We start from the raw sequence: 27,999 nt of genomic DNA, 5'->3' as shown, positions 1-27,999 counted from the left end.
CATTCACCATATTTAGAGCGGACTTAATGGAGGAATAGTTCATCTTAAGGCTATCTTATCTGCAAAATTAGTCTAACAATCTCTTGTTCTTAGCCCTTGGTGTAAAACTCCAATGCTATTCGTGGTGGTATTATGACAACATACGGAAGTGGTATTTTTATTTTCTAGGCCGTTCTTGAAAATAATATCTAAATATAACTAATTATGATAACATTCAACAACGTAATACTAGTAACAAATAAACATAGAAACATTTTGAAAATTGTACAAAAATAAAGCGCTATTAAAGCTCAGCGCATTTTATATGAATGGTAATATTATTTTTTTAATTTACAGAATTACTTCATCTTATTTGTACAACGAAGAATGGTGAAACATTTTTATGCATATAAATACATCATTTAACCAAAGTTAAAAACTGAATTAAAAAGAATGTCCTAATAGTACCCGTGCACAACACTCACCGAGACGCACGTGCATTTTATATATAAATATCAGTTGTATGTAGCCTTTACCAATTTTTACAGATAATATATTTTTAATGACACAAGTGACCCTGACCTTGAGCAAGATGGCGACAACTATGGCCAGTCGGATAACATCAAGCGCGTTTAAACACAGAAAACTGTGTTTATCATTACGTTTGAAGGTACAAACTAGATGATTTTGTGCATTTATTAATTGTTTAAATGTCAGGCAGCGTTTTGATCGCTGTCATAGATGCATTACCATAGAAATACGTTTGTTTACATCGTCCTTAGCTCCGCTATGAGTCGGTATACGTATAGAATCAAGGGTAAAGGTCAAGGTTTTCCACAAAATTATTACGCTGTTTGCATTGCTAATCGTGCAAAACATCTGCGGAAATGCATCTTGATTATGCATATGCATCTTGATTATGCATTTCCTTTATAATTTTCTTGTCTAGTGTTTACAATCGATTGCCACTGAAATTGCTACATGTACAGTAGCAATCTGTTTTTATCCCTCACTTTAGCCCACAGGCACAGGCATCTGAATCATTGTTTGTCACTAAAATGTTGTTTAAAATCATTTTGGGGACATACGATGAGATAAACAACACATCTGAAGATATTTAGTGTCTTTGATATACAAAAAAGAAACAAGGTATGTAACTCAAACTTACCCGATTTCACAATAGAGTCCAGTTTTATGCAAATTTCTCAACCAACATATAAACAATCCATTTTTAAATAAGTGACATGAAAAGAAGAGTCAATTACCTTTAAAATGGTGTGCGATATGTTGGTATAACTATATTGTCTTTAGACAAACAAGCATAATTCAATGTCCAATTCTCATGTTTTTCTTTAGTCGGAAAGAGTACAGCAAATTTGAATCTTCAATTTTCCCCATGGAAACAGTACTAATCCCAGACATATTGAAGTCATTTTATGCTTCAGTGTGCAGATAAATTTATTCCATTCCTTAATATCACAATAAGACTAACACCACAGTTTGAGAAACAACCGTATCAGTCTTCAATTTAAATCCACTTTAAAATTTTGTTTGAGGCGGACATTTTCCTGACAGCGCTCAGATGTTTCTGATCAACCTCCAGAGAAGAATTTTTAACCTTCAAGCTTGTGTGGCTCACATTCAAGCGGGTACAAAGATGTTAAATGTACATGTCAATGACATCATCTGGGCGCTTGTTGGTAAAATGGCCGGCTGCCTACAAAATTTAAAGAGGATTTAGTTTAACATAGCGTTTGCCAATTAGAAGATATCAGACAGGGTGAAATGTTAGCCGTATTCCGCTTAAAAGTTCAATGCTGTTGAAAAAAGATTTCAGGCATTTATGCCCACAAAATACACACAATTTATGAGGTCCACTGACAGTATTGACACCGCCATTTTGTTTTCCTGTTGACAAAGAGTCTCAATAATACATATCAGGAACGAAAGTCTATTCTCAGGATCGCATAGGATCGAGGAGCAGAGACAGAGTAACAACAAAAATGACGACGATATATGTTGTTTTTTAAAATTTTTACCTTTAAGCCTAAAACAAGATTAGGGTAGGCAACGAAAAAATAGAGTCAGTCGGGTTACCAGAAACACAGGTATTTTTTTCTTGGGGCCTTAGTTTACTCTGATTCAATATGGAAATGGCGGCCATTCAAGTCCTTGAATTTGAAGACCCTATCTTTTTATGAGCCTTTGACAAATATTACACGAAATGCTGAGCTTTTGCAATTGTTAAGAATTCATGTTAATAATACGGTTGTTTAATATGGGTTATAATTTGTTTGAATATGATGAGCTCCATCCATGATTTAGAGTGAATGCAAGTCAGCAACACAGGGTGATAGTTATAGGGGTCTTGTCTTGTCTCCGTTTTTAAAAATTGCGAGGTAAAAATCAAGCTATACAATTGTAAAGAGGTATAAGTTATTGTTTTAGTATGCGATTAAACATCATATTTCTTGTCCCCATTAAGGTTGCCACTTCTCAGCAGTATGGCCGCTCAATCTACACCACTGGTGCTCATCTCAAAGACTTGTACTGGAATGACAAGGCTACTGAAGGGGAACCGGTATGTTTATAAACATTTTATTGAAAATATATCACAAGCGAACATTTCTGGAGAGAAACATTATAAGCTCTGTCTTAATCTTTTTCAATGTTTTATGTATGTTATTGTATATGTGAACTGTAGCAAGCAGCAATATGTGTTATAATTGTAAATTTATATGATATAAGTGGTAAACAGTTTAGTTATGGTCTAAGTGATGTCCTAGTTTGCAGTGACAGAGAAAAAGAACCTATTGAGTAACATGTTTAAAGGTGAAATATACTTTCAAGGTTGTCTATTTTATTTTTTTATGTAAAACATTTAATGCTTAATGGGGCACAATACAGCTTAATGCGATTTTTAAATTTTATTTTAAGGCATTATTGTTTTAAACTTACTTGACTTAAATCATCATTACCAAAATAGCATATGATTTGCGCAAAGTTAATCAACAGCCTTTGTAAGCCCTTTTAAGAGATGATTATAAAAATAAACATATCTCTTCTTGTCCCGGTTCATAAAATTGAGTAATGGGATGTTAATTGTACAAGGGTTGTTTGGTAAGTTCACAGTATTTTAACATTAAATGCACAAATTTCATTGAAAGTCTTATGTAACTTGGTACAAATGAAGTTCAATGCAATCAAAATTGAAGCTTGAAAAATGGTGTATTTTTTCAAAGGCTATATACAAATTTCTGGAATCCATGACAGCACACATAAGCCTATTGATTGATTTACAATAATTGCATTGAAATGATATTAAGGTAGGAAACAGTATCGTTACACTGATAGATGAAAAAAAAGAAATAGGAGATGCAAACTCACAATAGGAAAACATCAAATGAACCAAGAACATTTTGCAGATGTTTGACAAAATCCTGATCGCCAACCGGGGAGAGATTGCGTGTCGGGTGATGAAGACCTGCCGTAGAATGGGCATCAAAACTGTCGCTGTTCACAGTGAGGCGGACTCCATGGCCGTATGTATTGACAGTCTGGGTTTGATTAAGGGATCTTGCTATAATGTCAAAAATCTAAGATCTGTAGAATCTTTACAGATGACCACAATCAGATCTTTGTCTTTTCTCCTAAATTGATTACATTTTAAAAAATTAAATGAATATATAGAAAATACAATTAAATAAAAGGCAAAGATAATTTCACCATACGCCTTAAGTCTCTAATTTCTGTGCCGATATTCATAGACATCCTGAGCCTGAGTTTCAGAATCAAGACTCAACATTGATAACTTAAATTGTATTGTGATATACACAACTGCTATTTCCAAAGCAATGATGGCAATGCTCAAATATCACAAAGTTATCTGTTTGGCCAATCTATAAGGGCCCTGCTCCAACTTCACAGAGTTATCTTCCTTGTTCCAGGTTCCCACTCGTATGGCAGATGAGGCTATCTATCTGTATTGGCCCTGCTCCAACTTCACAGAGCTATCTTTTTGTTCCAGGTTCCCACTCGTATGGCAGATGAGGCTATCTATCTGTATTGGCCCTGCTCCAACTTCACAGAGCCATCTTTTTGTTCCAGGTTCCCACTCGTATGGCAGATGAGGCTATCTATCTGTATTGGCCCTGCTCCAACTTCACAGAGTTACCTTTCTTGTTCCAGGTTCACACTCGTATGGCAGATGAGGCTATCTGTATTGGCCCTGCTCCAACTTCACAGAGTTATCTTTCTTGTTCCAGGTTCACACTCGTATGGCAGATGAGGCTATCTGTATTGGCCCTGCTCCAACTTCACAGAGATACCTTTCTTGTTCCAGGTTCACACTCGTATGGCAGATGAGGCTATCTATCTGTATTGGCCCTGCTCCAACTTCACAGAGTTACCTTTCTTGTTCCAGGTTCCCACTCGTATGGCAGATGAGGCTATCTGTATTGGCCCTGCTCCAACTTCACAGAGATACCTTTCTTGTTCCAGGTTCACACTCGTATGGCAGATGAGGCTATCTGTATTGGCCCTGCTCCAACTTCACAGAGATACCTTTCTTGTTCCAGGTTCACACTCGTATGGCAGATGAGGCTATCTGTATTGGCCCTGCTCCAACTTCACAGAGTTACCTGGTTATGGATAACATTCTTCAAGCAGTCAAAGATACTGGCGCTCAAGCGGTAAGATTCTGTTATAAAAAAATAAAATTGACAATGGATTTTTTTTTTGTCAAAACAAAATGGACATTATAATTATTTTAAAACTTTTAAAGCATATCTTAATTGCTTTTTTCTGGTTTGTTTTGAAAGATGACCTATACCCTTGGAATTTTGAATTTTGAATCACTTTTCACACAATTTTATGTGACATTATTACAAATATTTTATCACAAATTGATTCTAGGCCAACCATGATTATAATTGACATGTCACATCAGATTAATCAAATTAAGAATGTCCTTGATAATTACCTACTTTGACTATAAATAAAAAAGTATTTTTTATTCAAGTCTGCATGCATTACTGGTAGTTTGCCCAGGGTAACCATGTGACTTGTAAATCTGTTCCATTTGTTTAACAGGTATGAATTTTAATATAAGGGTTGCATGGCAAAATGTCAATTGGTAATGTATATTGAAAATCATATCACTAAAATTATTCTATCTCATTTTTTCAGGTTCATCCAGGCTATGGGTTCTTGTCTGAGAACACAAAGTTTGCAGCCAACCTGGTAAAAATATTATTTACTAAAAGCATGTAAATTGTTATATATAGGGTTAAAGCCAAGTTTTAAAGATGACAGAGTGCTGCAGAAAAAGGACAGAGTTCTTTTAAAGGGAGATGGAGGCACATTGAATAGGGCTTATAATAATGAATTTGAATCTTTCACCAAAAATGTTCAGGATTTTGTGGTACAGTATTATATTTCAAGTGCCAAATATATCCAGTTTGTATAAAAAAATAATCAAATTTTATGTTTTTATTATATAAAAAACAAACTTAAAACAGATTGTCTTAAGCATTTGTTTCTTTTCTTTTCATTACCACCAAGGCCCAAAAACAAAATTGTTTGGTTACGGTTACATCCATTTAAAAAACCAGTTGCGAATTCGAATGTTATGTTTTAATCCACTGACAAAATCAATAATCCAATCCTAAAACCATGTACATTGATACTCAATGTTGAACTGTAGGCAGATATAGGTGTGCAGTTTATCGGTCCTAACTCCGAGGCCATCCGCGCAATGGGAGATAAGATTGAGAGTAAGCGTATCGCCACAGCAGCTCGTGTGAACATGATCCCTGGACATGATGGGGTCGTACAGGATGCTGAACACTGTGTGCATCTCGCCAATGAGATTGGTATGTTTAATCAGAAAAAAATAACTTAAAATGACTTAAAATATACAATTGAACCTTGTTGGCTCAAACTCCCTTGGCTTGATTTCCTCATTGACTAGAACTAGATGTAAAGAACTGATGTCTTTAAACTGAAGGTAAACAATCCCGCTTGGCTTGAATTTTTCAAGGCTCAAGGTATTTTCGCCAATCCCTGGGAGTTTGAGTCAACTGGATTGGACTGTATCTATAATTGAGTCACAAAGTTTCTATTTTTTTTCTATACAATTTACTAAATTGCCAACTGTAATGTAAACTGTGAAAGCTCTACTGTTTTCCTTCTCACATCTGGCCCCGATTCCTCAAATACTCTGATGTCCCTTATAACGGGATCAGCCTCTGTAAACTATTTGTGTTTTGTATACCGGTAAATTGTGTAGAATTCTCATTTTAAATAGAAATTGGATTTAAGGTTATCCCCACGAAATTCTTATTATTTTGTTAACTCAAGTTCATTTGGCTCAATAAAGAAAGATACTAAAGGCTTTATGCTTAAGATTTTTCAAGAAATCGGGGCCTGGAAACGCGTCAGGTAGGAGTAAACCGAAATGTTATTACTAATTCAAGATGGCTTGCCACAACAAATAAATAAATTGTGCAAACTGTACTAAGGTGTCCCTCCCTGTTTACAGGCTATCCTGTGATGGTGAAGGCATCGGCAGGCGGAGGTGGTAAGGGCATGAGGATAGCTTGGAACGATCAGGAGTGTCGAGACGCTTTCAGGTACATGGATATCTTATCACAAATTTATAAGGTGGTCAAAATTTATAGCTAAATACTCATTTATTGATGGCCTGGGCCAGTATTCAATATTGAGCTTATCCTTATCTTTAGACATGCCTCAATGATTCCATTCAGCCTATTGGTCAGCTAAATATACAAGCCAATCAAAACACTTAGTTTCCAATCATAGATTCAAGTTCAATCTATGTTACTTATTGAATAATGCCGCTGTTATCAACATCGGTGGCAATGGCCAAATTGTTAGCTTATCAGACTCTGGATAAGAGGTTTGATTTTTCTTCCCAGATCAATGATAAGTTTATAATATAAGATGACTGATGGGGTTAGTGTAAGTTTGTCAACTTAAGAAGATACTGTCGACTATCTTATTATACCAAAACAATTTAAGGGGATCAATAGTTTGTTGTTGATACCAAATTACTTTCTTTTTACATTGAAAATAAAGTATCAATGATTTCCCATGCTCAGGGTCATCAGTAGTCTACGTGTGTTATGTAACTTGTGACAGTATTTTTTTACAGTAAAATTTCTCCCTTTGGAGGACAGTAAATTTTAAAAGTACTGATATCTACCAACTGTATGGGAACTTTGTGTTGAGAATTTAATTGTGGAATAATAATTGTTTGCAATCTGTTCCAGTTTGACTATCGATAATCGTCCACTCAAGTAACCGATTATCGATTGTACAATCAGTTTCTGACAATATCTTAATTTTAGTTTTAGTTTTTTTTCATTATTAGAACAAGAAACTAAGTATGCTTATGTTATGTTTGATTGTGGGTGGAATCGATGATCGATTATGACAAAATACAATCGATTGTCACCGATTTCAGGCCCAACCAATCAATTTTTCTATTATAATCGATCATCGGAACATCACTAGGTATAATGATACTGATTATCATCCAGGGATGGTAAACAGAACTTAATCTGATGTACAGAGCAGATCTATGCTATAACTGTTTATGTATGTTAATAATATTGCTTTAGAAGGGATTTTATTTTAACAAATTCTTGAAATACTGTTTCCAGATTGTCCTCCCAAGAGGCTGCTTCGAGTTTCGGTGATGACAGAATGTTGATAGAGAAGTTTATAGACAACCCTCGCCACATTGAGGTGCAGGTGCTCTGTGACAAGCACGGTAATGGCGTCTGGCTGAATGAGCGGGAATGTTCAATCCAGAGACGAAACCAGAAGGTCATAGAGGAGGCTCCCAGGTTTGTGCTCCTAAAGCTCCACAAATCATATATGCTTTCTGTTTGTTTTGATCATTGAAGTCAAAAGAGCCAAACATTATAATGCATTAATATTAATACTTATTTTTGTGCATCTATCTAGACTTTCTTCCTCTAAACATCTAATAAAATTGGCTGTTTGAACAGCGGTGACATCTATGGTATTTTTTGTTTCACTAGCGTCACAATTGTTTTTCACAATAAAACATCATTTTTCACAGAATCACAGTGAATATAATTGCTGTATATTTATTGCAGTGTGTTTGTGGACCCATTGATGAGGAAGAAGATGGGAGACCAGGCCATTCAGTTGGCTAAGGCTGTCGGCTACGACTCTGCTGGTACGTTGTCATTTAACAGCTTTCTTCAACTGTGTTACTGAATATTAGGGTATTTAGTTAGAATAAAAGGTAAAATTGATTTTATGGCACACTGATGAACAAGGAGAGTCACCTAGGCATATTTATTTGAGTCACCTTCGATGGATGTCAGCCACAAATAGATTACATGCGGACGCTTTCGTCAGCTTTATTGTATGCGGCATCACACTTTTGTCTCTGATCATAAACACTCTATGGATTTCATGTTAGTAGGTCAAAAGTCGAAGGTTAGATAACCTTGAACAGAAAAGGTCAAGGTAATAATGGTTTCTGAACACTTACAGGGGAATTATCTGTTTTAAAAACCTCAAACTTTGTATGCGCATTGGTCAAGTTCATTAGATGAACCCCCATTGGTTTTCAGGTTAGAAGGTCAAATGTCGAGGTTATGGCGAACTTGAATAAATAACAGACTTCACACTTCTATATTCAGTATTGAACACTTGTTATGGTCATGAACTTGAATAGCAATACAGGACCAATAGATACCTATTATTGATTTTAAGGTCGAAGGTCATGGTTAGGGTGTCCTTTATTCAGAAAATAGTAACCCTGTACAAAAATAGACACTTTATCCTACATCCCAAACATCCTAGTAGAAATACTGACTTAGAACAAAAGATGATATTTATTGATTTTGAAGTCAGAGGTCAAAATGTCCACTTGGACATTAAAATTTATATTAATTAAGGTTTGACAATGATGAGCACTCCCAATAGGCAACACATCCATAATGAGTAATTCTAGTTAAGAATAAGGGACAAATTTTCACAGCTGCTTTGAAAATGAGTGGAGGTATTCTATTGTAAAAGGATATTGACTAAACATCTTTCCTCATTGCACAGGTACTGTAGAGTTTCTGGTGGATTCCAAAAAGAATTTCTACTTCCTGGAGATGAACACTCGTCTACAAGTGGAACATCCAATCACAGAGTGTATCACTGGCATAGATATTGTCCATCAGATGATTCGATCGGCTAAAGGTGGGGGTTGTCTGTGAGATGTAATGAAACATAGGCTTTTTGATTTAAAGTTTCTTTGTCTTTTTATAATGCAATGATACAAATACGACTTTAAAGAAAAATGTCAAGTAAATAAGATCAAAAACTGTTGCAATCATTACATAACATCACCGTGATTAAATAACATCATAATTGAAATCAATAATTCTGATTATATCATAAATGACATACCCATCATTGAATAACATAACCAAGATCAAATAATGTCAATATATATTAATGATATTAGTTATATACAATTAGTGTAATAATTTTGAATGTTACATCATATATAAAACTGCTAATTACCAAATTTTTCATATATGATATATACATATACATAAACATAATAGTTAATCTTGAGGAGCTTAGTTTTAAGTTTGCTTCACATTTCTTCAGGTCATGAGCTTGCCTACACCCAGCATGACGTACCCGTGGACGGATGGGCGATCGAGTGCCGAGTGTACGCAGAAGACCCGTACAAGAACTTCGGCATGCCGTCAATCGGCCGTCTGTACAAGTACATAGAACCACTCCATATACCCCATGTCCGATGCGATAGCGGTATTCAGGAGGGGTCACAGATCAGCATTTATTATGATCCCATGATCTGTAAGGTAACGCTGAACTTTTTTCTTATTTTTTTTATCAGTCAACGGTATGATAGATTGCTACTGAAGGATTTTGAAATTACATGTGTGTGTTTTTGATATATGCTCAAAACCTAGTGAAATAATTTTGTCCTTTATTTAATTTATTTCCTTTTGATAGAATAAAGGCATCACTAATTCAAAACCTAGGCCACCAAAAACCCCATCTGATTCAGGTTACCCGATCCTACCTACGAAATAATATACAAATCCTACTTACCTCACCTGTTTATTTAGATAAGACGTGACCTGAACTAAACATTTTTTCTTTTTTTGTCCTAGCCGAAGTGGGCAAAACCATAACATGCATATCATATTTTTAAAATATTCATTGAACTCAATGAAAGAAATTCTACATACCGGTACCTTTGACTTAAAAATTCCACCTGTATCTCAAGTTTTATTGACACCTGGTCACAAATTTTCCGAGTCTTAAACTACTTTGTGTCCACCAAAGACAATTTTATTACGACAGAAGTGAGACTCATAAAAAACTTTTCTTTTTTTGGTAAAATTTCTGTGATTATTATGCATTGCTCTTTATCATATTTGAATCCGCTATATGTTTTTTGTTATTAATCTAATTCAATGCCCATGTATGATGTGCTATTACCTCAAATGAATACTGCTAAAACCAAAATCACAAAATCACAGAAAAGGAAGTATTCAAATTAAAACAATCTACCATTTCTACTTATAAGGCTTATGTTGTCAGCCCATGATCTAATCAATGCTGGAATCATGATTTAGAATTCTCATATTTACGGTACTCTCCCTAATTCTGATCCATTAGAAAATAGAACTTACATGAATTCTTATTTTACTCATTTTTCAAAATAAGAAAGTCATGGTTTGGTCATATGGCCATATACTAGATATTAGATATTACGCACATGTTACATGTATAGTAAGGTCCATAACATTTATTTAATAATGGTGCTTTTTCGACTGAGAAAAAAACTGTTGTGCATTGGAATTTGCTTAAAGTGCTTGTTTGTAAACATAATTATGTTTATTTTTAGTGTACTTGGTAAATGCCATCAAGCAAATAACAATATAAAAAATATTCTTTATCATAACAAAACCTCTTTTACCACCTTGGCGAAGACGGCTACATCGCGCATAAAATGTTGGACCCCTTGTTCACATTCTGCTTAAAATTAAAGTACATATTAATAAGTGAGTATGACAATGATCTTGACTGTACTAGTTATCATCAAAAAATGTGTGAAATATAGATTTCAATACCTTTGTCATTTACAGTTGGTGACATACGGTGACTCGAGAACAGAGGCCTTGGATACCATGGTTACAGCCTTGGACTCCTACGTCATTAAAGGTACTGTACAATTCTTTGAGGTACGAATGTTTACACACTGAAGCCAGCTTATTATCAAGGATAAAACATAAATTTATCCTACTCAATTTTTCCTGACAGAGCCTTAAAAAGACCCATGTTTAAAAACATATTATACAATTGTATTTTTTTTCTGATTTCACTGCAGAAAAATATAGGGCAAGTAGGTTGGTTGTGATATTCATTTCAGTAAAGTTCTGTCTTTATATCATGTTCACACTGAAAACTGTCACCATTATATCTGGGTACATTTATGGGTCTTACACGTGCAAACTAACAAATGTATCCCAAAAGGAGAAAAACAATGAACCAGGAGAAATATTTTGTCTGCTTTCATTAAAGTGAAATGTTTAGGAGATTATACTCACATATAAAGTAATCCCCCTATTAAATGGCTATTTACTAGTGGTGGGAATCGGTTTCAGTTTGATTATCGATAATCAGTTCCATTCAACTCATAACCCTTAACTAATTTTGCAGGCGTGACCCACAACATCCCCCTATTACGTGACATCATCACCGAGAAGACTTTCGTGGCCGGTGACATCACCACTAAATACTTGCAGACGGTCTTCCCAGATGGCTTCCAGGGTGGGTGCTAGCAACCATGTCATAGTTAAACATTTTGCTTAACAAATTTTAACATGGCTTACAAAATGTTGCATTGTAACGGTAAACATATAGTATAAAGTAAGCAGTGAGTAGACATAGCCAATAGCACATGAACATTAGGACAATTGTGAATAGGTCATAGACAAAATTTTAACTTTGCTAAAAAAATGTGTGAATAAGAAATATAATACCCAGTACATTTCAAATTAAATCGATGGAATTTTCTTTTGCTTTAATTGGCTTATCTTATAAGTTGAAGATAAAAGATATACAGACTATGTGACAGTACTGGCGCATTGCCAACAAGTCAATGTACGGTGCCTCTAATCCCTGCTATGTACACAATTTACCCTAACAAATGACAGTTGTTGTGAGAGTATACAAACTGTCACCAAAGGGCCCTAATTTGCAATTAGCACTGATATCAATTATCGAAGTTTTGATAGCACAAATATTGTTTACCAATTATAGAGTTTTCACCAAACAATGCACCTTCACAAGGGAATTAGGAACGACCATTAATGCTGGACGATTAGAGAAATAAGTTCAATATTACGAATTGCTAGTGATTCGTATGTGCTTTTTGTTATTATTTGGATACGTATCCTTTGTATTTTGAAGCTTAATGTATGCTATTAAATTTTGTTATATGTAATTTTGATTTTTGTTCATTATTAAGTGTAGCTCATATGCTATTTTAATGACGTGATAATTTTTGGAATATCTATTATTTACGTCTACGCATGCGCTGTATTTTAGCATCACATATATTTGTATAAAAGAACAAAAACAAAGGACAAATTGAAAGAATGAAAAAACATTTTTTTCTTATTTTTAGCTCTACTGGCCAAAGGCCAGAAGAGCTTATGCGATGGTAATGTGTACGTAGTATGTGCATCCGTGCGGTCATGCGTCTGTAAACATTTGCTTGTGAACACAATACAGTCTTCAGTTTTGTTTGTATCTCGATGAAACTTGTACAGTATCTAGATATCCATTAGAGCTCGGTTCCTTTCGAAAACCAGCCAGATCCGCCCATGCATGCCTAGATTATGGCCCTTGATAGTATAAAAAAATGCTATTGTGTAAACAATTGGTTGTGAACACGATACAGTCTTCAGTTTTGATTATATCTCGATGAAACTTGTACAGTATCTAGATATCCATTAGAGCTTGGTTCCTTTCGAAAACCAGCAAGATCCGCCCATGAATGCCTAGATTATGGGCCATGAAAGTTTTAAAGAAATGCTTTCTATTTTTAGCCAGGTCTGCATGAGCGAATTCTATTTTTAGCCAAGTTTACATGTATATGTTAATTCAAGTCTAGAGTTAAGGGAGACAATTTGCAAGTCTAGGATTTTGAGAGACAATTTGCTTTTTGCTTCTGCAGTTGATTTTGTGAATTACTCTGCCTTGTTCTTGTTGAAAGCCCAAAGGCCATTTTTTAGCTTTAAGTTCTGTAGTTTGCGCATTCATCTTAACAAAATTGATTGTGAATGTTTAAGTTATGCACCTGGTGTCATTACTGGCCACACCCAGGGTTCACAGGTTTGGTAAACATAAATATGAAAAGGTTTGAAAATCTTTTTGTGTGTTCGTGCATCCATCTCAGCACAATTGATTGTGAATGTTTGTTCAAATTGATCAATGTTGTCCTAGGATGCCCTTGACTTTGACCTTTTGACCAACTTTTTTAAACTTTTAAAACTACAGAAAATTTTACTATGAGTACAGTTTTGAAAGCATTTTTTTTTGTCAGATGACTTTTACTTGGCACATATTAAAATAGTTCATGCAACTAATGTGCTTACAATAGTTTCTGGGCTCAGATGTTGAACGTGCTATGTTTTCAGGTAACCCAAACACAAAACATAAACTATATGTCTGTTGCCTTTTACCCATACATACATGCTCTGGATTGATATGACCACAAAAGCCATGCCAGTAGAGCATAGGCCCTTTTGGGCCTCTTGTTATTCAATTTTTTGTTAGAGTACATAATAATATCATGACTGGCTTATTTAAAGATGGAAATGGTCTATATTATGACATCCCACGCACAGTGTACATGAACGATTCATATATAAACTTGTCTCTCCCAAATACCAATCCAAGTTTTCCGCAAAATCGAGTATCCAAGTACTTGATCGGAAGATTGTCTGAGTACTCGAGTACCAATTTTACAACTCGTTGCCATCTCTACTAAAAACGTTACTTATGCTTCAAGAAAAATGAGATTTTTCGTCATTCCACATATTTGATATCTGTTGTATTTTTGAAGGTATTGATACCAAAATCAGTCGATTTTGTGACAAAAATTTAAATAAAAGACAAAACTGGCAATCTGTGATGGTGCAGCTTTAAGGCAAACCTCATATGACTTTTAATTAAAATTTATTTTGTGCAGCTCACAAAATATTTACCCGAAATTCATCATTTATGATATTTCATTTTACACTCATTGATTTGATGGCTCATGTTTGTTTTTTGCAGGTAAGGTCCTGAACGAAGTGGAGACACAAGAACTAACCGCTCTTACGGCTGCCATCTTTGCCAAGGAACAACTTATTGCCCGAACTTTCTCAAACCAGGACAGGTAACATGTTCATGATTTAGACATCATCTGTGAAAATTATTCGGGTAAATTCCTGACAATGTTTTCAATTTAACAACAAATACAAATATTAAACTAGACAAAAGGAACTTGTAACATTTTCTGAAATTTTATTCAAGAATCTTTTCAAAAAATATCAAAAGCAGATAGGGGCTGATATTAAATTGTGTTTCAAATAAAATTCTTGTAAAAAGTTGCAAATACGAAAATAGATCTTGGTCCATATTACAGAAGTATCTTATTAAGAACATTTTAACATATTTTGGAATTTTTGGAATTGTAACTTTTCTTGAAAAAAATTATCTAATTATTTAAAATGGTGTTTTTATTTTTAAAACTTAAGATTCCATATTTTCTTTGCAGAAAATTCACTAAATTTAATCTCTTCTCTAAGTGAAATAAAACAGTTAGGAAATTGTTGAATTTAAGGAAAAGGTACAATTTTAACTCCTGCTTCTGTAATATGTCTCCTGTTTTATTAAGTAGATTGATCGCTGGTATTTGTTGGTGACATCAATATCTTTGACCCTATAATATAGGGTCCCAATGAAGAAAGATTTGCCCATGTCATGGCACCTGAGTGTCAGCATTGCCGACAAAGATGTGGATCTGTCTATCACCAAGAAAGAGGGCAGGTTTGAGGTGGGTTTGTAACGGATTTTAATGAAATTATTGTATTCAAATCGCCCCAAAACAGCTATAAGATATAGAATAATAATAGCCAACTGAGTGTCAGGGTTGCTGACAAAGCTGTGGATCTGTCTGTCATCAAGAAAGACAGAATTTTTGAGATGGTTTTGTCACAGGACTTAAATGATATTTCTATATTCATTTATGAAAAAAAAATCATATTTGAGATTTAATCAGTTTAAAATAATGAAAATTATAACCATGCTTGTTATTCAAAGCTTTGTGACTTAAAATAATAACGGTCCCTGACACAAATGTTTTATACTAGCTAAAGTACTTCCACATAAATGGAAAGAAACATATTCATTTATCTTTTGAAAAGAGCTATTGATAAAAGGAAAAATGCTCCAACCGTTTGAAAAACAATACTTGATGGGGCTATATTTACATGTTTTATGCTCTTATGCCATAATTCCAAATCTTTGTATGTGAATAATTTATATTCAGCAGCGTAAATAGTTTATTTTCTCTGCACAAAATACATGAAAATAATGTCACATTCACCATTTGATGAGATTGAATGTTATGTGATCAATTACCCATGACTGTATATATAGAATCATGAAAATTGTCAAATTAATTGAAATTCAACTCAAAAGGTAAAAATAATTTTTCAAAAGAATGTAAATGGTGGAAATTGTTTTCTCAAGTTAATGTCAATCGCAAAAAAAAGCATAGCCTTATTATTTCATATGTGAATAGGTCCCCATTGCATTCAAAGAATGGTTTACATGTATTTAACAATCTTTTTCCCAGGTTCAAATCGGAGACCGTGTATACAAGGTGTCAGACACAATCTCCTTCTCCAATCCCCTGTTGGACATCAAGGTCGACGGTCACTCTCAGCTAATACAGCTCACCCAGCGTCTTGGTGGAGGTCGATACCAGATACGCTTCCAAGGAACAGTGGTATGATTTTTAATTGATGGTTTATAGGTCTTAAGAAATGTATCTTTTGGTATAACATCAGTCTGGATTTCTTAATTGTTATAAAAACTCACTCTTTGGGCAATTGTAAAAAACACATCAAATGAGCTGTGCTGTGAATAAATTCAATGATTGAATTTTAGACATCAACTATGACCTGTAGTGGTAATTGACCTGTGCCAGTAGTTAATATATGCCTCTGACAGTGAAAACATTCAGTTGAACTATGCTGCGAATAAATTCAATGGTTGAATAGTTGTTTGAATTTTAGACATCCACTATGACTGTGCCAGTAGTTAATACATGCCTTTGACAGTGAAAACATTCAGCTGAATTGTGCTGTGAATAAATTCAATCGTTCAATAGTTGTTTGAATTTTAGACATCCACTATGACCTGTAGTGGTAATCGACCTATGCCAGTAGTTAATATATGCCTCTAACAGTGAAAACATTCAGTTGTTTGGCTAATTAATATTACAGTCCAATCAAAGTACTTAGATGCTACCCATAAATTAAAGTTCAATCTTATGGGGTTATTGAATAAAGCCCCTGGATCATCGTCGGATACCCCTGATACACTAAGGCATCAGCTTCGTTGCGTTCTGTAGGCCATTGGGCTAGAAACATCTTTTACCATAAATAAATTATGAGGCAATGTCATTTGTTTTGCAAGAAACCAATGTGAAATTATGCATAGACTCTCATGCAAATGTTTTCCATAGAAAAAAATATTCTGGCGGAAGCTAAATTTGAACTCAGTCAGCCTGATCACTACTAATTTTCTAACAGTCACTGAAACCATTCACCTCTAGAGACAATGACAATGCCGTGTTATTGAAGAGTATTTAATATATATCGCCCGGAACTCACATAACTGAGTTTTCCCATGCCCATACAAATAAAAGGTGAACTTCGAGCTATTAAAATTCATGTTACAGACCAATGACTGTATTGTTTCTGAAGTAATGTGTGTATATTAAAACGGTATAATTTTATTTGTTATGGAGGATTAGCTTGGGAAAATCAGAGTATTTATAATTCTGGGCTTAAACTTTTGTAACATGCAATTTCATTTGAAGAAGTGTTGTCTCCCATGCCTGATACATATCCATATAATATCCATATAATCAAGATTTTGTCAGTCATTTTTCCATTGTCTATGTATGAAGTGTAAAGGATAAAAGATAGCATGGTTGCTGACGATGCCCCTTGATTTGTTTTTCACACTCTTATTTACTTAGAATTATAAATACCGTAATTTATTCCTCTCTGATCATTCGTTTAATCTTTCAGTTCCCTGTATCCGTGCTGGACCAGCGTACCGCCATGCTGTATGACTTCATGCCCGAAAAGGTGGAGATTGACACATCAACTGTTATTCTTGCTCCAATGCCTGGCATGCTTAAGTCAGTGTGCGTTACCGCAGGCGACAGTGTGTCAGAAGGACAGGAAGTGGCTGTTCTCGAGGCAATGAAGATGCAAAATAGTCTCGTGGCTGCTAAGACTGGCAAGGTGGGCGGATTACAAAATTTTTCATAGTGTTAAAAATTAATGGTGTCAGACTTCATTTTACTTTAATTTATCTATGTTTACTTTCTATTTTTGTTATTTTGCTGTTATTATTAAACAAATGTTAAAGGGACAATACATGAAATGATTCCATTGCAAGAAAAAAGGTAATCGTCGAAAACTTACATGAAATTGATATCGTTGTATACAACACGTTAAATCTTACTATTGAAACTCAGCTGAGACAGCTATGAAATATTATTATGCCCCCCTTCAAAGAAGAGGGGTATATTGCTTTGCACATGTCAGACAATCGGTCGGTAGGTCGGTCGTCCGTCCGTCCGTCGGTAGACCAAAGCTTGTCCGAGTTATAACTTAACGATTCCTGGACGTATGGTCACCAAACTTGACATGAATGTTAGCCATGACCAGTAGATGGCCCCTAATAATTATAGGGATCATCGGGTCAAAGTTCAAGGTCACAGTGACCTTTAACGGTAAAAGGATTTTAAAGCTTGTCCAACGATAACGCAACAATGCCTGGACCTATGGTCATCAAACTTGACATGGAAGCTGGGCCTGACCAGTAGATGACCCCTTTTTATTTTGGGAGTCATCGGGCCAAAGGTCAAGGTCATAGTGACCTTGAATGCCAAAATGTTCTTAGAGTGATAACTCGACAATGTCTGCACCCCTGGCCCTCAAACTTCACTTGGGGGTTGGACTTGACCTGTATATAACCCCTTTGATTTTAAGGGTCATTGGGCAAAGGTCAAGGTCACAGTGACCTTGAACTCCAAAAGCTTGTCTGTCTGATAACTTGACAATGCTTGCACCCATGAGCCTCAAACTTGACATTTAGGTTTTGGGTGACCAGTTGATGACTCCTATGGATTTTTAGGTCACAGAGTCAAAGGTCATGGTCATAACTCATATTCATCATTAAAAATTTGTCGTATTTACTTATTTTCTGCTGCTAAGAGGATACATGTTTATCTGCAAAGATCAGTCATCATCTGAACATGATTAAAAACTGTATTACTATCCCCACACTTGGAACTGTCATAATCTAAAAATTGCCTCAAAGGCATCCAACGTCAATGACAAATCATTTCGGTCCATGGCGCTCATGGAGGGCATAATGTTTTACAAACATCTCTTGATTCATTTTGCTTTGAAAATATTGGCTAATTTTGTAAAAAAAATTTTCAGATTAAGAAGGTAACCTTCAAAGCTGGTGACACGGTCGACGAAGGAGACATTCTTGTGGAACTGGAATGAGTGTTGCCATGGTTACAAGACACGCATGGGCGCTCCCAGATAGAACTGCTGTAGTTATAGTCCCTCACCCTTGTTGAAGCAGACTTGACTATATAATATGGAAATCTCAGGAGATAAAAAAACAATGGCCGTGTATTAATTAATTTTTTTCAGGGATTGAATGATTGAGTATTTGGATTTGTTGGTGAATGAAAGAATTCGGTTAGTGCATGGTCTGTGAAGCCTTAAGATTTTTATCTGTGCACTGCCCAAGCATTGGCATACACTAACAAACCCCAAATATTATTCTGAAATCCTCAGTGTTATTAATTATACTATGGCATAATCCTCAGCGGCTACAATTCTAAAAATTACACTTCGAAGGACATAAGGATGATTTAGGTTTAATTTTTAAATTTATATCACCTTATGATCATAGAAAGGAATTTCTCTGATCAAGAGTGAAATAAATTTTGACATTAAAATGTTCTTTTTTTTTTTTTTTTTAGAAATGGTATTGTCTTTAATTGAAAAATCATGAGACATATTTCTGACATCAGTTTAGTGGCATATAAAATGAACATAAACCAGTAATTAATGCTATGTTACTTTTTAATAATGATCAGTAATGGAACCAACTTATACATGAGGGGTGAAATACCAAAAAGTATTGGGTTTTTTCCAGATATAAAATATCAGAGGTTCTAAATATCAATTGATGAAGATTTTTTGAAAAACTGCAGTTTATGCTTGTTGAAGTTTTCAAAGGGTACAAAGTTTAAAAAAGGTATGGGAGTAAATTCCACTTATATCATTTTTTATATACAGAGTTCCTAATTTTGTTAAAATCAATGCAAAATTTCCCAATACCAAGGGTTAAGATAACTTAAAGTATGTTTAGCTGCTGTTCATATTTTAAGCAGCCCTACTTCAGGTAAAGATGACAGGAATGATAATAGATATGTGGCCTCTCTATATAACTTCAAGTGTTCAAGATGGTTCATGCAACATGTTCTCATATGTCAGAATAAATTCTAATCTATCTGGACCAAGGTTTGAAAGATTGATAAAAACATTTGTTTCATGAATTACAGTGGAAACCATTAACTTGTTTGAGCTTGAGTAGGTTTCAATATATCCATGAATTTTTTTCTTCTCACATAACTGTCAGATTAATATACAGTGTGTATACAATATATGATAAATAATGTCATAAATGCTTTGTCGGAAAGCAATATTTCGCTTCGAATGAAGACTTCAAACAAAGATAATTTTACTATTTCTTCACAATTTTACATGACTTTTGTAACAAAGGGTAATCTAAGCAGCCCAAAGAGCACCGCCTTCGTTTTATTGCATGAGTTTGATTAGGTGATTAGTTTATTCAAACACTTCGACAAGACTAAAGGCGGGGCTCCGTAAGCAGCGTAGACCGTACTATGTTTCATTTAATATGCTCAATAAATAGTAAAGTTATCTTTGTTCAAAGTCTCCATTGGAAGCAAACTGTTGCCTTCCGACTTAGCATTTATGACGTAATTTATCACGTGGTATACACACACTGATATATCTTCTTAAAAATCTCCATACCACAGAAGATAGTTCTGACTAATCATGGATTATGTGGCTAAGCTATTCTCTGTTCAATTCACCAGGTCAATTTTTATTTCATTTCACACGAATATTAGCTATTTCTTAGACAAATGATAAGATACTTATAGTCTGGAAAGTATGAATTTCCTATGACAACATATTTGAAAGTTATAAAAATAGTCCACATGTTTTTTTATCGACTTCAGTACATTTATGAGATTAAAAACTTGTATAGTATGTAGTTATTGTTCGTGTTAGTTAGTGAGATAGATTGTTAGCTGTTTGTGTAGTGCTTAAGGCTGGGATTATGTCGGGTGTTGCATGTTTGTATATTTTTAACATTTCTATTATGGGTATATTTTTTGGTCAAATTTATCAAATGTTGTGAACTTCATTCAAAGGCATTTAAGTTTACTTTTATATATACATGTACACAGGTTATAACTTGTAAATAATAATATATGGTATATGAATCCAGAGGAAGATTCAATACTCTCTTACCTACGACACAAATCCTTGGTTGGCGTTTTCTCTACCCACATGGTGTCAGTAGGTCAGTATTCATGTTTTATTTATACCTTATCTTGTAACTCAGCCCTGAAAAAATGAAACAAATATGTATATTTGTGCGCCTGGGCTTCCTGGAAGATGCCTAGGAACGCCCCTGTTATATACTTATCGTATCAAAAAAACTTGAATGAGATTAAATGTTGATAAATGTTGACTTTCAATTTGCTCATGACTAAATTACATATTTTACTTGCATATCATTTCAGTTAATCTGTAAAATATGCATGTTGATTGACCTTAAAAGGTTTTGAAACATATAGCACAAAATAATTGTTTTCTTTCTGAATTCACATCTGGCAATAAACAAATATTGACTTGATTTGAGGATTGGGAGTGCACATCGCATAAAATGCATCCTAAACTTGCCATGTTAAAATATTGTTATGTGATGAAAAAATAAAATTGTTTTTGGCGTTATTGATTGTATGAAAATCATTAATAGTGATGTTTTTAGCTCATTTGTTATACGAAGAAAAAAAGGCAAGGTATTATCAATAGCCTCGGTGTCGTCAATTTTGTTAGTCGAATTGCAAAATATTTTGCCAAAACTTAAAAATAGTTCAATGTTTCAATACATGTTGCCATAGACATTTCATGTATGTACAGCAGGGCCCAAAACTCCAGCTTCAAGAAAATTGTTAAGTTATTTCCCTTGTATTTTTTCAGAGTATACCTTTTTAATAGTGCATAAATGACCTAAACCTTGTTGATATTATCATTATTATGTGATGAAGATATAGAAGTGTTAATAGCATATTTAGTAGTGTGAATATGTGACTGTAATAGTGCTGTTTTTACTTGATGCTCGTGTTCTTTAGAGAATTATCATTTTTAGTGCTTCTACGTTATTTATGACACACATATGAATTGTTTTATAAATAAATATCTAAAAATATTTTGTTTGAAGTTTTCATCAGTAAGATGGAATGCAATAGTAACTACACAATTTGGGGATAGTTGAGAACTTTGTTTAAAGCTGCACTCTCACAGATTTACCGTTTTTACAACTTCTTTGTTTTTTTGGTCTTGGAAAGGGCAAATATTTGCATAAATTTCTGCAAACCAGTGATTTAAGATTGCTGACAAAAAATCAGGTCGTAGATTTTCATATTTCTGTTCGAAAATAAATGTTTTATGGCTTAAAGCGTTACTAACAGTTAAGAAAAATGCATAAAGCATCAATTTTTGAACTAAACTATGAAAATCTGTGATCTGATGTTTGTCAGAAGTCTTATATCATTGGTTTCCATGCATTTTTATATAAATTGGCTTGTTCCAAGACAAAACATAAACAAGAGGGCCATGAATCACTCACCTGAGTAAAAGAGTTTAACCTTTGTTATTAATATAGCTTGTTTCTCAAAGAATATTGAACAAGAGCTGTCAAAGTATGTGACAAATGCCCCCCAATGTGACATTGATCTATGAACAAGTACATAAAAAGTTGATCTTGCCTTTATGTGTCAAATACATATTGCAAGTTATATTAAATTGCCTCTGAGCATAGAAAAAAACACAATCATACTAAATGACAGCCAACACTCTTTATGTCCTCATATTCAGCATTCCATTGTGAATAAACACTTAGTGTATCTTTCACCTTAGAGGTAGGGACATGGGTCTTGCACACGACACGTTGTCTTGGTATGTCGAAAACATGGCAAGTCATTTTAAAATCTGTCCATATAAGAGTAAGTCACAGCGCGGACACGACAGCCTATATTTTCCTTCAGGTTGCCATGGCAACCGGAGTTCTGCATGGAATTAATTTTTTTGAACAATTTTGAAAAAGCACCAACCAAGGATCATTCCTATGAAGTTTCATCAAAATTGTCCAAGCGGTTTAGGAGAAGAAGATGATTGTAACTGTTGACACTTTTCCTTTAGGTTGCCATGTCAACCAGAGTTCTACATGGAATTAATTTCTTTGAACAATTTTGAAAAAGCACCAACCAAGGATCATTCCTATGAAGTTTCATCAAAATTGTCAAAGCGGTTTAGGAGAAGAACATGATTATAACCAATTGTTGACATTTTCCTTTAGGTTGCCATGGCAACCGGGCCAAACAAAATTATGTGAACAAATTTAAGAGAGGTCCATGCAAGGACACTTCAAAACAAATTTGCTGAAGATCTATCAAGGGGTTCATGCGAAGAAAATGTTTATTTTTTTTTACTAATTTTAGCTCTGGTGGCCCTTAAAAGGGGCCAAACAAAATTATTTGAAAAGACCTGACAGAGGCCCATGCTAGGATGCTTCAGACTTGAAGATCCATCAAGCAGTTAATAAGATCAAGTTGTTTAAAGGTTTTTCTAAAAGGGGCCAAACAAAACCATTTGAACAAAGTTGAGAGAGGACCATGTAAGGATGCTACATATCAAGTATGGAGTCTGACCTTTACTTTCAGAGGAAAAGATGTTTAAGTGACAAGACAATGTAAAAACAAATGACCCCTGAGCAAGGCCAATTTGACCCCGGGACAATAATTTGAATACCTTTGGTGTAGGTCCACTAGGTAACACTATATACCAAATATGAAAGCTCTAGGTCTTATATTTTGGAGAAGAGGATTTTTAAAGTTTTATTATATAAGACTATATAAAAATATTGAAAACCTAAGCCTATGAACACGGGGCGTGGCCAATTTTGACCCCAGGGCTAAAGTTTGAACAATCTTAATAGTGGTCCGATAAACAATGCTTCATACCAAATATCTAAGGCCTTAGCCTTTTGGTTTCGGAGAAGAAGATTTTATAAGTTTTCATCATATACATATATAAGGAAACCCATGACCGCCCGGGTGGGGCCATTTTTTGACCCCAGGGCCAAAGATTGAACAATATTGGTACAAGTCAACTAGATGATATATCATGCCAAATATCTAAGCTCTTGTCACTACTTGATTTTACGTGTGTATCTATATATGTATAATTGTTATTAATTGTTGTATGTGGCCCATATTGAAAATTGGTATGTGTACTAAATATGTTATCCAGTTTAAATTAAGACGTTACTTGTCTTTGTGAGTTCGGAGAAGATTTTTTAAGTTTTCACTATAACACATATAGAGAAAACCCATCAGCCCCGGGGTGTGGCCAATTTTGACCCCAGGGCCATAATTTGAACAAACTTTGTAGAGGTCCACTAGACGATGAATCATGCCAAATATCTAAGCTCTAAGCCACGTAAGTTCAGAGGAGATGATTTTTGAAGTTTTCACTATAAACATATAGAGAAAACCCATGACCCCCGAAGGGGGTGGGGCCAATTTTGACCCCAAGGCCATAATTTGAACAATCTTTGTAGAGGTCCACTAGACGATGAATCATGCCAAATATCTAAGCTCTAGTCCAAGTAAGTTCAGAGGAGAAGATTTTTGAAGTTTTAACTATAAACATATAGAGAATACCCATGACCCCCCTGGGCGGGGCCAATTTTGACCCCAAGGCCATAATTTGAACAATCATTGAAGAGGTCCACTAGACGATGAATCATGCCAAATATCTAAGCTCTAGTCCAAGTAAGTTAAGAGGAGAAGATTTTTGAAGTTTTAACTATAAACATATCAAGTATACCCATGACCCCCCGGGACGGGGCCAATTTTGACCCCAAGGCCATAATTTGAACAATCTTTGTAGAGGTCCACTAGACGATGAATCATGCCAAATATCTAAGCTCTAGTCCAAGTAAGTTCAAAGGAGAAGATTTTTGAAGTTTTCACTACAAACATATAGAGAAAACCCATGACCCCCCGGGGCGGAGCCAATTTTGACCCCAAGGCCATAATTTGAACAATCTTTGTAAAGGTCCACTAGACGATGAATCATGCCAAATATCTAAGCTCTAGTCCAAGTAAGTTCAGAGGAGAAGATTTTTGAAGTTTTAACTATAAACATATAGAGCATACCCATGACCCCCCGGGGCGGGGCCAATTTTGACCCCAGGGCCATAATTTGAACAAACTTTGTAGAGGTCCACTAGACGATGAATCATGACAAATATCTAAGCTCTAGGCCAAGTAAGTTCAGAGGAGAAGATTTTTGAAGTTTTCACTACAAACATATAGAGAAAACCCATGACCCCCCTGGGCGGGGCCAATTTTGACCCCAAGGCCATAATTTGAACAATCATTGAAGAGGTCCACTAGACGATGAATCATGCCAAATATCTAAGCTCTAGTCCAAGTAAGTTAAGAGGAGAAGATTTTTGAAGTTTTAACTATAAACATATCAAGTATACCCATGACCCCCCGGGACGGGGCCAATTTTGACCCCAAGGCCATAATTTGAACAATCTTTGTAGAGGTCCACTAGACGATGAATCATGCCAAATATCTAAGCTCTAGTCCAAGTAAGTTCAGAGGAGAAGATTTTTGAAGTTTTAACTATAAACATATAGAGCATACCCATGACCCCCCGGGGCGGGGCCAATTTTGACCCCAGGGCCATAATTTGAACAAACTTTGTAGAGGTCCACTAGACGATGAATCATGACAAATATCTAAGCTCTAGGCCAAGTAAGTTCAGAGGAGAAGATTTTTGAAGTTTTCACTACAAACATATAGAGAAAACCCATGACCCCCCCGGGGCGGAGCCAATTTTGACCCCAAGGCCATAATTTGAACAATCTTTGTAAAGGTCCACTAGACGATGAATCATGCCAAATATCTAAGCTCTAGTCCAAGTAAGTTCAGAGGAGAAGATTTTTGAAGTTTTAACTATAAACATTTTTAAAGTTTTTCCTTTCCATTGCCATGGCAACCAGAGTTCTGCATGGAATTCAATTCTTTGAACAATTTTCAAAGGGGACCACCCAAGGAACATTCCTGTGAAGTTTGGATGAAATTGGCTAAGTGGTTTATGAGGAGATGTCGTTTAAAGTAAAAGTTTACGGACGGACGACGGACGGACGCCGGACAAATTGTGATCACAAAAGCTCACCTTGTCACTATGTGACAGGTGAGCTAAAAAGGCGTCAAAATGTTTAATCTTTGAGAGTGCAGCTTTAAGTTAACAAGGTCATTAATGACATCATATATTTAAAGTGACACTCTTATTCAACATCAATACATACACATGCATAACAAAAATGAATTTTGACTGAAAAACCTTTAACTACTAACTAAATAATGCATTTATGGAAAATACTAATTACTGATAACAATTGTGTATTTAATGGCAGAAAGCACAAAAATATTAAATGATTGGTGAATGCTAAAAGATAAACTGTAGTCTACTATAGACCCATAAGGTAGAAATACTGGGTCATATGCTTATTTCTTTCAAATTAAGCTGGTATCCTTCATAAGAACCATTGCTGTTTTTGAAAATTAAACAATTTTATTAATTGTGGTGTGAATCTTATTCGTGAGTAACTGTGCATCATTAATTTATCAAGGTAAACTATTCCATGAAGTGCTCATGTTTATGAATAAAGCAAGTACATATTGTCCCAAATTTTGTCATGAACACTGCTGAGCATAAGTTTATCTGTGCAACTCCTACAGCAATACAGATTTAAAAGTTAACAATGATGATGTTAACAATGTTGTTAACTTTAAGTTCCGAACAAATGACCCATTGTATATGAAGCTCGAGATTGTGTAGTGGTTCAATATAGTTGACCAGGTCAGTGGTAGTCTCTGCTTTTGGAGCAGAACCCGTATTTAAACTCTGGCTTTGTCATACTGGATGATATTAAAGCTGCACTCTCAAAGGTTATTTTATATTTTTGTGTGAGAATCAGCTGATCTTGGCATTAATGCCTTCAATTAAGTCATATAAGATAACTCACAATGTAGTAGATCTCGATTGTGTGAAAATCTGCCGAAAAAATCATTGTTCTTTAAGTGCTAGTAACACTTATATCACTGGTTTATAGACATTTACGCAAAATGTTGGCTCATTCCAAGACACAATATTAAAAGGTTATCAAAGCTGTCAATCTGTGAGAGTGCAGCTTTAAATAATGCCTGTCACTCCCTTTCCAGGTGCATTGGTTTGAGGAGAGCAGTACTGGAAAAATGGAGTACTCGCAAAAACCCAGTGAAGTTGTCAGCATGTATCAGTTTAAGACCCTTGGGTCTATGAGCTAGAGTTATTCACCAAAACAGCCTTGTATTTCACATTATCTTTTGACTAGGCTGTCTCTTCATCAGCAACCAAAGGTCCCAAGTTGAATGTAAAAGATACATTGAACAATGAAAAGTACATTGTGCATATTCATGGCCAATCCTAGATCTTTATATCTGAAAAACTCACATACATACAACCATTGTTCTATTGGTCAAGTTCATGAGATCTAGATATTGTTTTGCAGTCATACAGGATTACTCCATGTTCCCCTTGACTGATAATGGTACAAGCAGAGACTCCTAGTTTCTATGACCCCTTCGAGGAATCGGCAAATGGTCATTTTGAGGGTCAGTTGTTGTAAGTTAACACTTATTTATATCAGATTCTGAAACACTTTTATATTTACTACTTTCATTGACACGTTGCTTACGCAAGAGTGTGGTCTTCGGATGTTAGGGAAGACCGGATGGAACCCAATTGTCTAATGAATAAAAATGATAAAATAAATTATGTGAAGTTTATTGGTTTATTAGAGATCAAGGTCATGGTCAACACAATTTGAAAAATAGTACAACCATTTGCGAATGGATTGAGCTAGCGCAATAACACTTATTTTCTAGTTTGCCCTTGGCCAGCATAAGACACATGGGTTTTGGTTTGTTTTTTTTTTTTTGGGGGGGGGGGTCAGTTGGTCAAGTCATTATTGACGATTTGGAAATAATCTGCACATATATCTAAAAGTGGTTCAACCTAGTGCCCTGAAATTTAAGTGGTGAATTGCCATTGCCGGGAACACTGCCTCTACTGTTAACGGTACAGTAGAATGTCTGCATAACACTTAAGATGATGAAACTTCAATGGTAGGTTGCCTTGACCAGAAGATGGCCCGGAT

At 35.1% G+C, this 27,999-nt stretch overlaps 1 protein-coding gene across 1 annotated transcript; it reads left to right on the top strand.

Annotated features, from left to right (window-relative positions):
* Positions 1 to 552: 552 nt before the first annotated feature.
* LOC128219863 (propionyl-CoA carboxylase alpha chain, mitochondrial-like) lies at positions 553 to 21,927 on the top strand. Its single transcript, XM_052927991.1, has 18 exons — positions 553 to 649; positions 2,465 to 2,560; positions 3,405 to 3,521; positions 4,557 to 4,670; positions 5,167 to 5,220; positions 5,684 to 5,852; positions 6,521 to 6,611; positions 7,665 to 7,850; positions 8,127 to 8,209; positions 9,094 to 9,231; positions 9,649 to 9,866; positions 11,163 to 11,238; positions 11,737 to 11,847; positions 14,362 to 14,464; positions 15,022 to 15,124; positions 15,929 to 16,081; positions 17,394 to 17,612; positions 18,822 to 21,927. Exons 1-18 carry the CDS (start codon positions 572 to 574, stop codon positions 18,888 to 18,890), a joined length of 2,178 nt encoding a protein of 725 aa, XP_052783951.1. The 5' UTR covers positions 553 to 571; the 3' UTR covers positions 18,891 to 21,927.
* Positions 21,928 to 27,999: the final 6,072 nt, after the last annotated feature.

This window comes from Mya arenaria, chromosome 15 (genome assembly GCF_026914265.1).
Source record: "Mya arenaria isolate MELC-2E11 chromosome 15, ASM2691426v1".
Classification (NCBI taxonomy): Eukaryota; Metazoa; Mollusca; class Bivalvia; order Myida; family Myidae; genus Mya; species Mya arenaria.
Note: the sequence above shows the minus strand (reverse complement) of the source record. Positions and strands in the feature narration are given on the sequence as shown.

Bases quoted from the DNA above. Each gene is read 5' to 3' on its own strand.
- LOC128219863 (XM_052927991.1), top strand. From the start codon at position 572: ATGGCGACAACTATGGCCAGTCGGATAACATCAAGCGCGTTTAAACAC. The intron at 2,561-3,404 runs GTATGTTTATAA...AACATTTTGCAG, and splicing joins AGGCTACTGAAGGGGAACCG to ATGTTTGACAAAATCCTGAT. The intron at 11,848-14,361 runs GTGGGTGCTAGC...TGTTTTTTGCAG, and splicing joins CTTCCCAGATGGCTTCCAGG to GTAAGGTCCTGAACGAAGTG.